The sequence below is a fragment of the Hypanus sabinus genome, chromosome 21 (assembly GCF_030144855.1).
Source record: "Hypanus sabinus isolate sHypSab1 chromosome 21, sHypSab1.hap1, whole genome shotgun sequence".
NCBI lineage: Eukaryota > Metazoa > Chordata > Chondrichthyes > Myliobatiformes > Dasyatidae > Hypanus > Hypanus sabinus.
Window position 1 is genome coordinate 9,536,441 of NC_082726.1, and position 14,909 is coordinate 9,551,349.

Sequence of the window (14,909 nt, forward strand, 5' to 3'; positions counted from 1 at the left end):
ACCATCCTCCTGCCTTCTCCCTATAATGCTTGACCCCCTTACAGACCAAGAATCTGTCATCTTCTTTAAATATACCCATCGACTTGGCCTCCACAGCCATTTGCGACAATAAATTCCACAAGTTCATCGCCCTCTTCAATTCCCTTCTAAGGAAATGTCTTTGTATTCTGAGGCTGTGCCCTCTAGCCTGAGACTCCCCCACTACTGGAAATGTCCTCTTCACATCCACTCTCCCCAGGCCTTTCAATACTCGATAGGATTCAATGAGAACCCCCCCCCCCCCCCCCCCCGTTCTTCTAAACTCCAGCGACCATGGGCCCAGAGTGATCAAAAGCTTCTCGTACGTTAACCATGTCATTGCCACAAACCTCCTCTGGACCCTCCCCAATACCATAACATCGTTCCTTAGATTTGGGGCCCAAACCTGCTCAGAATACTTGAAGTGAGATTGTCCAATGCCTTCTGAAGCCTTGTGAGAGTTGGGTGATGTGGACCTCATCGTTTGTCCTACCTCTTGTTTTATCAGCACCCTGGACACCTGCAGAAACCCACATGAGGGAAAAGGTGACGTCACAGATCTCACGACCAACTCTGTCATTGCTGAAGGTAAATGTGGTGTGTGGAAATGATCGGGGAGCTGCGTCAGTCCCTGAGGTTACGTGGATATTGTGCCCAGTGGTGTGTGGAAATGATCGGGGAGCTGTGTCAGTCCCTGAGGTTACGTGGATATTCTGCCCAGTGGTGTGTGGAAATGATCGGGGAGCTGCGTCAGTCCCTGAGGTTACGTGGATATTGTGCCCAGTCATCCCACGAGGTGACCTTCTTTAACTTCCCACCCAGCCTCTGCCATAAATACATACAGCACAGATCAGGCCCTTTGGCCTATCGAGCCCATACTGACCATTAACCACCCATTAAAGATCAGCTTCACTTGTCACTTGGACATGAAAACCTTGTGATATGTGCTGTGTGTGTCACTGACCGAACAGTTTGAGGATGTGCTGGAAGGGTCTCCAGAATTCCGGCATCGATATAACATGTCCACAGCATATTAACCCTAACCCGTCCAGCTTCGGACTGTGGGAGGAAACACAGGCAGTCATGGACTCTGTACAGATAGCGGTGAGAATCGTACACTGTTGACTGGCACCGTAATAGTGTTACACGAACCACGTCGCTCAAGTGCCACCCTCGCTCGTTGGTCCCACTTCTCTGCCATAGGGACAAACTGCATACTTTCGGCCCATCGAGTCCCCACTGACCATCAGCCATCCATTACCCTGCATTACATTGCCTTTTCAATTCTCATTGACTCCATGTAGACTCTACCACTCACCTGCCTGGTAAGGCGCTGTTCACAGTGACCAGTTAACCAGCACATCGTTGGGATGCGGGAGACAATTGGAGTATCCATAGGGAAACAAAGCTTCTACCTCCCCCTACCGTTTAACCCATGCAGCAATGTTGGCGAACAACATGGAATAATTTACTAGATCTACGTGTTGCTCAAAGACAGGGATTTTCTTTGCTGTCCCTACTGGCTGTGTTGTTGAAATTGGGGTCTCATAGAAACATAGAAAGTAGGTGCAGGAGTAGGCCATTCGGCCCTTCGAGCCTGCACTGCCATTCAGTATGATCATGGCTGATCATCCAACTCAGAACCCTGCACCTGCTCTCCCTCCATACCCCCTGATCCCTTTAGTCACAAGGGCCATATCTAACTTCCTCTTAAATATAGCCAATGAACCGGCCTCAACTGTCTCCTGTGGCAGAGAATTCCACAGATTCACCACTCTCTGTGTGAAGAAGTTTTTCCTCATCTCGGTCCTAAAAGGCTTCCCCTTTATCCTTAAACTGTGACCCCTCGTTCTGGACTTACAGCACTCATAGCAGAGTGCTCTTTCTGCGCGTCAGGGGACGTCCTGGTCGTCAGTAGTGGGCTGGGTGACGGGAAGTGCTGGCGCTGTTGCAGTTACTGACAGTGAGGGTGCTGTCAGAATGGGTGCCTGACATTATTGGAACTGTGGCAGAATACGTGACCCTCACCCGGACTAAATCTAACTGTCTTATCTATTGAATGCACATACTGCCCACGCAACCCCTCTCCCTCGCTTCCCCCAGCTTCCGCTCTAAACCTATAGCCTCTAGTTCTAATCTCACCTGATCTGAGGGAATGTCTGCATGCGTTCACCCTATCTACACAGCTCATCATTTTGTCTACTTCTGTAACACATTCCCTCATTCTCCTGCATTCCAAGGAATAAAGTCCTAACCTATTCAGCCTTTTGTTCTAACTCGGGCCCTCAAATCCCGGCAATGTGCGTGTAAGTCTTCTGTGCACGCATTCAAGCAGGTTCAAGTTCAAAGTCACTTTATTGTCTTTCATCCTACACATGCACACCACCATGTGAGATGACGCCCTCCAGAAAAAGGTGCCAAACGAAACAAAGTTCCTCCGGACCAGGGTGCACAACATAGCACACACGTAACACATATTAAGATTAACAAATAATAAGGTGCATTTACAAAGTAAGTTGAAAATTAGACAGCTTACTGCTGTGTGACGAGACCTGGGTGGCGGCAGGTGGTTCTGTGTGGTCTTCCAGCCTTGGGAAGAAGCTGTCTCGCATTCTAACTTCATGCTACGCTATGTCCTGCTTGATGGTAGGGAGTCAGATTCTTGGCGGGCGGGAAGGATCATTGACAAAGCTAAGGACCCTGCATCCGCAGGGCTCCTGATGAATATCTCTGATGGTTGGAAGATCCTCTCAGACGCCCTGCAATTCCTGTACCAGATGTTGATGCGGCTGGTCAGGGCGCTCTCTGGTGCTCCTGTAAAAATTGGTCAGAATGAGAGGAGAGTCACTCGCCTCAAACTCAATCAGCTTCAAGGCAGGACTTTACTACCAGCTCTTCTGGGGGAGGGGGGGGGGTTGGGTGAGGGAGGGGCAATATACGCTGGCTTGGCCAAAGCCGCAGATGTGGAACTCAAGCCTTCTCAGGGTGTTTGGATGAAACGTTCGACTTTCCTGGTCTGTGATGAGCCATGCTGTCTTCTGTTCAGAGTCTTCTCAGGCTGGCCTGGGTCTGCTGGAATTGTCTGAGAGTCAGGAGATCGATCCCGAAGCCAGTACCACCGAGGGAGGCGGACACGAGCCTGTGCCGGAGGAGGTGAACGTAGACTCGGACTCTCCCAGGAAGGAGCCAGGACCTGGTAAGATGAGGCTGACTCAATGATCCTGGGTTTACTTGGATGATCAAACCTTTTGGTCTTTTTTAATGGCTTTTGCTGTCTTTTTTGTTTCATCCCCCACCTTCCCGTGCCTCCACCTCGCTTCTCGTTTTACCCTTTGTCTCCCTCCATCTCCCCTCCCTCCTCCTCCACTCTCCCTTTTATCTTCCAACTCTCCTCAATCCACCAATTGCCTTTGGCTCCCGTCTCACCCCATCTCATCGTTTACTGGCCTCCCCTCCTCTCCTCACCCAGTCTTGATGCAACCTTTTGTCCGAAACGTCAGCAGTTCCTTCCCCACCCCACCCTTCCACGGATGCTGTTCGACCTGCTGAGTTCCTCCAGCAGATTTTCCTGTTAGCGCAGGTCTTCATAAGTTATGGGAGTCTGATCACAGATTTACTCGGTGACACTTTGCTTGCACGCTGAGGGTGAGCTGCCTTGCATACTCGAGGGAAGTTATGTCTCGAGGGAGCGCCACCTGGTTTCGAGGGCAGAGCAGTGATTGGTCTTTCTGCTGCCAGTTGACTCCAGTCCCTTTGTCAGCTCAGATGTAGCCCACTGGTTGGATAGTTGGGTCTTTGCCCTCTGGTTCTATATTCTCTCTCCGCTCCTGTTAGACTCTTCAGTAGGGGAGAGTAAACGGTCGATATTTCAGGCTGAGTCTTGAGAAGGCTCTCAGCCCAAAACATCGACTCCTTACTCTGTTCCGTAAATGCTGCCCGAGCTGGTGAGTTCTTCCAGCATTTTGTGTGTGTGTTGCACTTCAATATTTGGTAGTTGTGAATGAGATCCCTCCCCCACCTTCTTCTAAACTCCAGTGAGTAAGACCCAGAGCTGTCAACTGCACCTCATACCCTTTCGTTCCTGGGACCATCTCCGGCACATCCTCTCTTTCTTTCTTTCTTTTTACAATATTTTTATTCAGAAGAGAAAACAAGATTTACAGAATGCAACACATAGATACATCTCAACATAAATTGTGTACATTCGTATATTGTAATAAAATTGATCAAAATGTTACAGCATAACACATAAAGGTATACCACTCTGTAATCAAAAATTTAAAGATAGGTCATACATCATAAAAGAATTTTTTTTATATAAAAAAGTCAACCCCCCCTACCAACTACCAAAGAAAAAAGCTGATGGATGATAATGGATAATTAGAAAAAAAACATATTCGCTTAAGAAGAGAAGATAGAAATATACATAAAAGTCTATGTAATCCTCTCTTAAATGTGAGACCCAGACCCACGATATTCCAAATGCAGTCTGACCAGTGTCTTATAAAGTCTGAGCATTATGTCCTTGCTTTTGTATTCCAGTCCTCTCATAACAAATGCCAACATTGCAAATAGTTCCATTTAATGTCAGAGAAATGTATGCAACACATATCCTGAATTTCTTGTTCTTCACAGACGTCCATGAAAAAAGATTGCCCCAAAGAAGGACAGTTAAAATGTTAGAACCCCCAAAGACCCCTTACCCCTCCCCCACACATAAGCAGTAGCAAAACAACGATGCCCCCACCCCACCCAGCAAAGCCCCCAGTAAAGACAAAAACTGCAGTACAACAGAAACTACTCATTCACCTGACATGCCCTAAAGGGGGAGAAAGGTCCCCTTTTGCAGCGAGAGGGGAGTCATAACAAAGCGACTCGCTGATTTACAGTGTTGAAAATTTGCCGCGCCGCTTTTTTTTCCTCCGAGTTCTCTGCCCGGAGAATCGGCGACGATCTCACCCGCCAACGAGAGAGAGAGCGTGACTCGCCGAGTACAGAGCCTCCGACAGCCGATGCGCTGTTCTCTCTCGCAACGCTTCAGTCGGTGGCACCGGCTTAGAATCAGCCCGTCCACAGGGCCACGAAATCTTGGAAACCCGAAAGGCACTTGTCGTCTAGGCCACGTCCTTGGAATATTGAAAAGCAGCAGACGGTGAGTCCCTAGGAGCAGGTCCCACCACAAAAAAACTAAAGTCTGGGTCCTCAGCAGAGCCCATCCACCCCAAAAGGGAAAAGGAGAGACAGCAAAGGTAGAAAATATGCTGTTCTTTGTAAGTAAGCATGAAGGAGTCACACCATCATAACTCCACTTTCCCTACGTCATTTGCCTACCTTCCTACTGAGTCAGCCTTCAAATAACCTCCAAGGAATCTCGTGCTGGGGCTCCCATGTGTCTTGTACCTCCAGTTTCTGAATTTGCTCCCTGTTTAGAAAAGCATCTGCACTTCTATTCCCTAAACTTCCCTACATTACTCCATCTGCTTCTACTTTTCCCATTCTCCTAATCTGTCCAAGTCCTTCTGCAGACACTGTGCTTCCTCAGCAGTACCTGCCCATCGATCTGTCTCTGTATCATCCCCAAAATCTTTACAGGTGGCGACGAGAATTGAACCCCAGTTGTTGGTGCTCTGAAGCATTTCGCCAGCCGCTTGCCTGCCGTTGGCCGCTTTAAGCTGAAAGAGGCTGCTGTGCCTACATACCCTAGGTCAGGGCAGGGTCCCACCACCAACACTCAGGGGTAGCCAGGCCTTTAACGCTGCTCTCTTCTGCTTCCTTTCAGTTGACGACACTGGAGCTGCCTCCCATCTCCCGGTGGTAGCCGGGCCCGTGGCTGGACAAACCCCTGAGAGGTAGGTAGGTTGATGGGGTGAGAGAAGCTGTGCGAGTGCACTGAGAAAGCATGGGCACGTTCGTTCCTCTCAGCAGCAGGTTCTGATCGCACTGCAGGAAGAGCGTGAGGCTACTGGAATGGGTGCAGGAAGGTGGATTTCAGCTCCAGGGAGTGAAGTTTGATCCTGGCCTCAGGCGCTGTCTGTGGAGTTCGCAAGGAAAGCAAAAGCAGTGTTAGCATTCATTTCTAGAATACGAAAGAAAGGATGTAATGCTGAGGCTTTATAAGGGCATTGGTCAGACCACGACAGAGTACTGTCAGCGATTTGCGGCCCCATGTCTGGGAAATGATATGCTGGGATTGGAGAGGGTCCAGAGGAGGTTCACAGGAATGATTCTGGGAATGAAAGGGTTAACGTAGGAGGAGTGTTTGATGGCTCTGGGCCTGTACTCGCTGGAGTTCAGAAGAATGAAGGATGATCTCATTGAGAGGTCTGAGTAGAGTGGAGGTTGAGAGGATGTCTCCAGTAATGGGAGAGTGTTGTTCCAGAGGCCACAGTGTCAGGAAGGAAGGGCATCTCTTTAGAACAGAGAGGAGGGGGAGTTTCTATTGTCGGAGAGTAGTGAATCTGGAATTCATTGCCTCAGACAGCTGTGGAGGCAAGTCATTAGGTATATTTAAGGCAAAGATTCATAGGTTTTTGATAAGTAAAGATATCAAAAGTTAAGGGGTGAAGGCTGGAGGATGGGGTTGAGAGGGAAGGTAAATCAGCCATGATCTAATGTTGGAGCAGACTTGGGATGGGCTGAATGGCCTAATCCTGTTCCTTTGTCGTATGGTCCTCACTAAGCATTGTTTCGTGGTGGGAGAATCGAGTGGGGTGGGACGGGGGGGGATGAGAACAGGTTACGATAATGCAAGTGGAGAAATGGGATTGTTCAGACAAGAAGGGCCGAATCGGCAACTGTTTTACTGTTGTCACGCGTACCCCGATACAGTGAGAAGCTTTTGCTTGGTCGCACATGGAGGTTTAGATTCAGCACGGTAACAGGTCCTTTCGGCCCAACAAGCCTGTGCCACCCAATTACACCCATGTGACCAACTGACTGACCAATCCGTACGACTTTGGCACATGGGAGGAAACTGGAGCTCCTGGAGCAAACCCACGTGGTCAGGGGGAGAACGTATTAACTCCTTACAGGGGGTGGCGGGAATAGAACCCGGGCTGCTGGTGCTGCAATGGAGTTAGACAGACCGCTGCGTTACCCCAGTAGGTAGCACTGAGGAAAGGGACACTGCAGAACACAGTTACTGAGAAAGTGCCGGGCAGGGAGACAACTGAAGTCAGGCCTGTTGAGGGGTTAAGAGGAACGTTGAAGAGCTTTATAACAGTGGGACAGAAGCTGTCTGAGCCTGGTGGTAAGAGGATTTTGTATTTTCTGTCTGAAGCGAGGAGGAAGGAAGGTAATGACTGGGGCAGAAGGCATCCCGGATTATATCGGCTGTTTTCCTGAGGTGGGCAAAGTGTGGACCAAGTTAGTGTAGGGCGCTGGGCTCCGTTTACTTTAACTTGTACTGCACAATGCCTGTATTGTTAAACATTATTTAGAGATACAGCACAGAATCGGCCCGCTTGCCCGTTTGAGCCCAACCGCCCAGCAGCCCCCGACAATCCTAATTGAACCCTAACCTGTTCGCGGGGCGATTTATAATGACCGGTGGCCTCCAGCCGCCTCGCCGAGGCACACTAACCTCATGGCCGTGTGTGGGGTCTCGCTGTGCACAAGTCGGGCATCTGCTCTTCCTGCAGCGCAGCAGCACCTGTGGAGGGGCAGGTATTGTCGAGGGAGCAGTGAGTGTGTAGAGGGAGTCAGGTCAGGAGAAGGGGCAAACAAGTGGCAGGTGGGGCATAGTGTAGAGAAATGTACGGCCATACGCTTTGGTAGAAGGAATAAAGGCATGAACTATTTTCTAAATCGGAGCTGCAAAGGGACATGGAAGTCCTTGTACAGAGTTCCTTAAAGGTTAACTTGCAGGTTGAGTCGGTGGTGAGGAAGATGTTACCATTCATCTTGAGAGGATTAGAGTACAAGAGCAAGGATGTAATACCGAGGCTTTATAGGGCTTTGGTTAGACTGAACTTGGAGTATTGTCCTCAGTTTTTTGCTCCTTATCCAAGAAAGGATGTGCTGGCGTTAGAAATGGTCCAGGGGAGGTTCACAAGAGTGATTTCAGGAATGAAAGGGTTAACGTCTGAGGAAGCATTTGATGCCTCTGGGCCTGTACTTGCTGGAGTTTAGAAGAATGAGGCGGGGGGAATGTCATTGAAACCTGCCGAATATTGAAAGGCCTAGATAGAGTGGATGTAGAGAGGATGTTTCCTGTGGTGGGAGAGTCTAGGACCCGAGGACACAGATAGAGTGGATGTGGAGAGGATGTTTCCTATAGTGGGAGAGTCCAGGACCCGAGGACACAGATAGAGCGGATGTGGAGAGGATGTTTCCTGTGGTGGGAGAGTCCAGGACCCGAGGACACAGATAGAGTGGTTGTGGAGAGGATGTTTCCTGTGGTGGGAGAGTCTAGGACCAGAGGGCACAGATAGAGTGGATGTGGAGAGGATGTTTCCTGTGGTGGGAGAGTCTAGGACCAGAGGGCACAGATAGAGTGGAGGTGGAGAGGATGTTTCCTATAGTGGGAGAGTCCAGGACCAGAGGGCGCAGATAGAGTGGAGGTGGAGAGGATGTTTCCTATAGTGGGAGAGTCCAGGACCAGAGGGCACAGCCTCAGAACTGAGGAACATCCATTCAGAACAGAGATGAGGAGAAGTTTCTTTAACCAGAGGGTGGTGCACCTGTGGAATTCATTGCCAAAGACAGATGTGGAGGCCAAGTTGTTGGGTATATTTTGGGCAGAGGTCGGTAAGTTTTTGATTAATCAGGGTGTCGGATGCTACAGGGAGAAGGCAGGGGAATGGGATTGAGAGGGAAAACAAATCAGCCATGATGGAATGGCAGAGCAGACTCGATGGGCTGAATGGCCTAACTGTTACTATGTCTTAAGGTATTTTATGTGCCGTGTCTAACTGTTGGTACTGGGGTTTTTTTGCAATTGGCCTGGAGTAACACCGTTTTGTTTGGCTGTATTCAGGTGTATGGTTGAATGACAATTTAACTTAACTGTCATTCAGAGGGTGGTGCGAGTCTGGAAGTGGAAGTGGAGTCTGGAACTGCCAGCGGAAGTGGTGGATGTGGATTCAATTGTGATATTTAAGAGAAATTTGCATGTTTGGGTGGGAGAGGTATGGAGGGTTGTGGTCCAGCTACAGGTCAATGGAACAAGACAGAATAACAGTTCGACACGGACTAGATGGGCAGAAGGGCCTGTTGTGCGCTAGTGCTCAATGACTCTGTCTACCAAGCCCATCAATGTTGGTGTTTACATTAGACCATAACGCTGCCATAATTTTATCAGCTGTGGGAGTGTACTAACCTCTGACCTTGCCGGTGACCCAGTCTTAACTCATGATACTTTGCAGGTCGGAGGTCACATCCAGTGTCCCCGCCCCCCTGTGGCAGGAGAAGCTGGGAGCTGGGAAGGAGGTGGTAGTCCAGTTTGTGGTGCCTCGTGGACTCCCAGTCGAGAAGAGTGCCCCTCACCCTGATCCTGAAAATCTCCAGATCGTCTCCACACAAGAGGACGTGCTTGTGACGACTCAACCGGGTGAGTTTTCCTCCAGGCGGAGTGGGTAGCTCCGGAATTCAGACCCCTCTGTCGATCTAACCCAGTGGTCTCTAGTCTGGACTCATGGGGTGGGCAAGGAACAGGTGCTCCCACTTCTGGGTGGGAGATGAATAGGGGGCTGTCCACTTGAGGCTAGCTCCTGTACATCCATTTGGGAATTTTGGAGAAACTTCCTTCTTTGGAGATTGATGGGAATGTGCAGCTGATTCCCATAGGGAATGGTAAGGGAACATGGGTGTTAAGGGGAAGCTGGATAAAGAGAGGAATAGAAGGAGATGGTGATGGGGAAAATGGTGGAGGAGGCTTGCAGGGAACCAGGAACACCAGCAGACATAATGGGCTGAAGGGCCTGTTTGGGAACGAATGAGCCACGACAACAGTTGAGTGATTTGGGATAAACATAAACAAGCTGCTGGAGGAACTCACCAGCTCAGGAAGCATCTTTGGAGAGAAATGAACACTTGGTGTTTTAGGCTGAGACCCTTCATTCCAAAGGGCTGTTTTCCCTCTCTGTCGCTGCCACCTGACCTGCTGAGTTCCTCCACCATTTTGTGTGTTGTAATCTGGATTTCCAGCATCTGCAGAATCTCTTGGGTTTGTGAGGGATTTGGGGGTTAGTGCAAGGCTCTCTTCCCTATGGGGATTCTACTTGAACCAGGATATGAGACAAACCGTGATTTTGTTCATCTGCTCGGGTTCCCTCAGGCTTACAGCCCTGGCAGATACCGACCCGTCTCTCAAGCTCTCCCTGTCTTGCTTGCTCTCAGGTCCCAGCGCAGAAGCACCCGTGGGAAAGCAGTGTGTCTTGGCTGTTGGAGTTGACCGCCTCCAGGTTCTCCACCTCTCTGGGCACCAGACGCTGGCACAGGAGAGCCTCTCAGAGTAAGTGAGGTGGTGTACCAGTTGGACACACACTGTGAACCCGCCACGTCTGGTAGGTTTGTCCCACAGTGCCTCCGGCTGAATCTTTCTCCTCTTGTTTTCAAATCTGACACTGACAGCCTGGGTGTCACGCGGCGCCAGTTCAATTCCCGCCAGTGTAAGGAGTTTGTGAGTTTCCCATGGCCGTGTGGATCTTCCCAGGGTGCTCCAGTCTGCAAAGACCAGCAGCTTGGTTCCGGGTCGCTGAGTTGTGGACATGCTGTGTTCATGCTACACTTGCGGGCTGCCCCCAGCGCAGCCTCAGACTGTGGTTGCCGACAGAAACGATGCATTTCAATATGACCCCACTTCTGGTCACCTCACTACAGGAAGGATGCGGAAGCCATAGAAAGGGTGCAGAGGAGATTTGCAAGATGTTGCCTGGATTGGGGAGCATGCCTCATGAAAACAGGTTGAGTGAACTCGGCCTTTTCTCCTTGGAGTGGCGGAGGATGAGAGGTGACCTGATAGAGGTGTGTAAGATGAAGAGAGGCATTGATGGTGTGGATAATCAGAGGCTTATCCCCAGGGCTGAAATGGCTAGCCTGAGAGGACACAGGTTTAAGATGCTGGGGAGTCGGTACAGAGGAGATGTCAGGAATAAGTTTTTTACGCAGAGAGTGGTGAGTGCGTGGAATGGGCTGCTGGCGATGGTGGTGGAGGCAGATACTGCACATTCCGCGACATGTTTCCGCGCAAACGTAGTGTGCCCACTGTGTTAGGCAGAAAAACGCAAGCAACAGAAACAACACAAAAACACAAGCCCCTTTCCCATGACACACACCAACAAGCTTCTAACAGACAACCTCCGGGCCTGCAGTCTTTGGTCCCAGACTCTCAGACTCCAACCTCTGGTCCCTGGCTTGGACTCGTACCTGCTGTCATCTGGCCTCTAACCTACAGGTAGTCTTTGACCTACCCCTGCCCCTCCCTACCCTCCAGACTCACCTTGTAGGCATCCGTTAGTCTCGTGAGACCATGGATTTGCACCTTGGGAGCTTTCCAGGGCGCAGGCCTGGGCAGGGTTGTATGGGAGACTGGCAGTTGCCCAAGCTGCAGGCCTTCCCCTCTCCATGCCACCGATGTTGTCCAAGGGAAGGGCACTAGGACCCAAGCAGCTTGGCACCGGTGTCGTTACAGAGCAATGTGTGGTTAACTGCCTTGCTCAAGGACACAACATGCTGCCTCATCTGAGGCTCGAACCAGTGACCTTCAGATCACTAGAGCAATGCCTTATCCATCAGGTCTGGAATTTCAACCTTTGGCCTTGCTTTCTGGACTATGCGATCATCTGGGTGTCAGCCAGCGGTCGGGAAAGTCTGGATGCTTGTCCATCCAGGATGCGGTCCGATCCTTGAGGTGTGTGCTGTCTCTCCAAGGACACCCGGACACAGGCGCCTCCAGGGAAGGGGGCAGACAGTCAGCTTTGGCAGAAGCCTCAATTGTCCGTGTAGGAAACTGCTCATTGTGGTGTGCAGGGCATTGCTGGAGCACGGTGCATGATCAGCTCTGACGTATCAGGGCCGGGGCCCCTGTGCAATGCTGGCTGAGCTGGGGGCAGGATGGCCCTGCGTTCGTGAGCCAACTCAGCAATGCTTACGCTGGGACAGTGGTGTGTGGTGACTGCTCCTTCACCACTGGATCTATCCGGTCACCCTGCAAGATGAGTATCTCCCTCCCCAGGCAAGGTCACTCTCTGACCGGAGTTCCATTGCAGACCATCGAGCTCTGCCGCCGGAAATCAAAACCCCAACCGTCCAGGCCCCGCTCTCTCCTCACTGTTTTGGTCAGGTTCAGGAGCCGTTGTTACACGACAGCCTTCAATAGGTTTCATTGGGTACGTTTAATCTCAGAGAAACGTATACAATACACATCCTGAAATTCTTTTTCACTGCAAACATCCATGAAAACAGAGGAGTGCCCAAAGGAATCAATGACAGTTAAATGTTAGAACCCCAAAGCCCCCGCACAAGCAGCAGTGAAGCGATGATCCCCCTCCCCCACCAGCAAAACAGCATCTGCGCCCTCCCCCGAGCACTGGAGCGCGCAGCAAAGCATCAGCGAAGACACAGACTTGCGGTTACCCCAAAGACTACTCATTCACCGAGGCGCGCGTGCTCTCTCTCCCCCTCTCCCCCTCCAATAAGGGAAGAAGAGGTGTTCCCGTTTCACAGTGAGAGGGGAGGCGGAACAAAACAACTCGCTGATTCATGCCGCTAAGAGTCTGTTGTGTTGCTTTTTCTGAGTTAAGTGCCTAAAGAACTTGGGTCTCTGGACACGCAGCCAGCTCACTGCTTTCGACCTTCTGTGTCCCAGGCGGCGACACTGACCTGGAGCCACGAAAATCTGGCACCCTGAAGGTGCGCTCGTCTACCAGGCCGCGTCCTTGGCACATTGAAAAGCGGCCGGTCGTAAGGCTCCGAGAGCAGGTCCCATTCCTGCAAAGAACCGAAGTCAGCGTGTAACTCCGGGCCAGGGTCTTCAAAAGAACCCTGAAAGGGAAAACAAGAAATATTAAAGATAGGGAGAGAGCCGTTTCCGAAGATGCAAGCTAAGGAGTCGCCGTGAGGCACCATCGTCCGAAGCTCCGCCCTCATCCGGCTCCTGAACTTCACTCAGCTCAATGCTGAACCGTTCCTACAACCTTCTGACTGACTCTCAATGACTCTTCATGTTCTCAGCTTTTATATTTGCACAATTCGCCACCTTTACCGCATTGGTTGTTTGCTCGTCTCCATTTATGCATAGTTTTTCATAAATTCTTTGTTTTCCTGTAAATGCCTGCAAGGAAATGAATCTCAAGGTCGGACATGGTTACGTATACGGACTTTGATAAGAAGTTTTATTTTGACTTTGTTCTGGCTCTGAGAAGGTCCCAGTGAAATGATGAGCAGCTCACTGGGAGCTGTGCGCCACGCGGGAGGTGTTGGCCCGGCGGGGAAGATGTTTTCTCCCAGGTCACTCCACGCGGGAGGTGTTGGCCCGGCGGGGAAGATGTTTTCTCCCAGGTCACGCCACGCGGGAGGTGTTGGCCCGGCGGGGAAGATGTTTTCTCCCAGGTCACGCCGCCCGGGAGGTGTTGGCCCGGCGGGGAAGATGTTTTCTGCCAGGTCACGCCACGCGGGAGGTGTTGGCCCGGCGGGGAAGATGTTTTCTGCCAGGTCACGCCACGCGGGAGGTGTTGGCCCGGCGGGGAAGATGTTTTCTGCCAGGTCACGCCACGCGGGAGGTGTTGGCCCGGCGGGGAAGATGTTTTCTGCCAGGTCACGCCACGCGGGAGGTGTTGGCCCGGCGGGGAAGATGTTTTCTGTCAGGTCACGCCACGCGGGAGGTGTTGGCCCGGCGGGGAAGATGTTTTCTGCCAGGTCACGCCACGCGGGAGGTGTTGGCCCGGCGGGGAAGATGTTTTCTGTCAGGTCACTCCACGCGGGAGGTGTTGGCCCGGCGGGGAAGATGTTTTCTGTCAGGTCACGCCGCCCGGGAGGTGTTGGCCCGGCGGGGAAGATGTTTTCTCCCAGGTCACGCCACGCGGGAGGTGTTGGCCCGGCGGGGAAGATGTTTTCTGACAGGTCACGCCACGCGGGAGGTGTTGGCCCGGCGGGGAAGATGTTTTCTGTCAGGTCACGCCGCCCGGGAGATGTTGGCCCGGCGGGGAAGATGTTTTCTGTCAGGTCACGCCACGCGGGAGGTGTTGGCCCGGCGGGGAAGATGTTTTCTGACAGGTCACGCCACGCGGGAGGTGTTGGCCCGGCGGGGAAGATGTTTTCTCCCAGGTCACGCCACGCGGGAGGTGTTGGCCTGGCGGGGAAGATGTTTTCTGACAGGTCACGCCACGCGGGAGGTGTTGGCCCGGCGGGGAAGATGTTTTCTCCCAGGTCACGCCGCCCGGGAGGTGTTGGCCCGGCGGGGAAGATGTTTTCTGCCAGGTCACGCCACGCGGGAGGTGTTGGCCCGGCGGGGAAGATGTTTTCTCCCAGGTCACGCCGCCCGGGAGGTGTTGGCCCGGCGGGGAAGATGTTTTCTGCCAGGTCACGCCACGCGGGAGGTGTTGGCCCGGCGGGGAAGATGTTTTCTGCCAGGTCACGCCACGCGGGAGGTGTTGGCCCGGCGGGGAAGATGTTTTCTGCCAGGTCACGCCACGCGGGAGGTGTTGGCCCGGCGGGGAAGATGTTTTCTGCCAGGTCACGCCACGCGGGAGGTGTTGGCCCGGCGGGGAAGATGTTTTCTGTCAGGTCACGCCACGCGGGAGGTGTTGGCCCGGCGGGGAAGATGTTTTCTGCCAGGTCACGCCACGCGGGAGGTGTTGGCCCGGCGGGGAAGATGTTTTCTGTCAGGTCACTCCACGCGGGAGGTGTTGGCCCGGCGGGGAAGATGTTTTCTGTCAGGTCACGCCGCCCGG

General features: G+C 52.1%; 1 protein-coding gene across 5 annotated transcripts in view; it reads left to right on the forward strand.

Moving 5' to 3' along the window:
• Window positions 1-14,909, forward strand: part of tp53bp1 (tumor protein p53 binding protein, 1) — a 76,456-nt gene that overhangs the window by 10,387 nt on the left and 51,160 nt on the right. For all 5 annotated transcript variants that reach the window (XM_059945957.1, XM_059945958.1, XM_059945959.1 and 2 more), the window contains exons 5-9: window positions 527-606; window positions 3,065-3,214; window positions 5,798-5,867; window positions 9,384-9,568; window positions 10,357-10,471. In XM_059945957.1, the coding sequence (XP_059801940.1) occupies window positions 527-606; window positions 3,065-3,214; window positions 5,798-5,867; window positions 9,384-9,568; window positions 10,357-10,471 (600 nt within the window). The remainder of the gene's footprint in view (window positions 1-526; window positions 607-3,064; window positions 3,215-5,797; window positions 5,868-9,383; window positions 9,569-10,356; window positions 10,472-14,909) is intronic.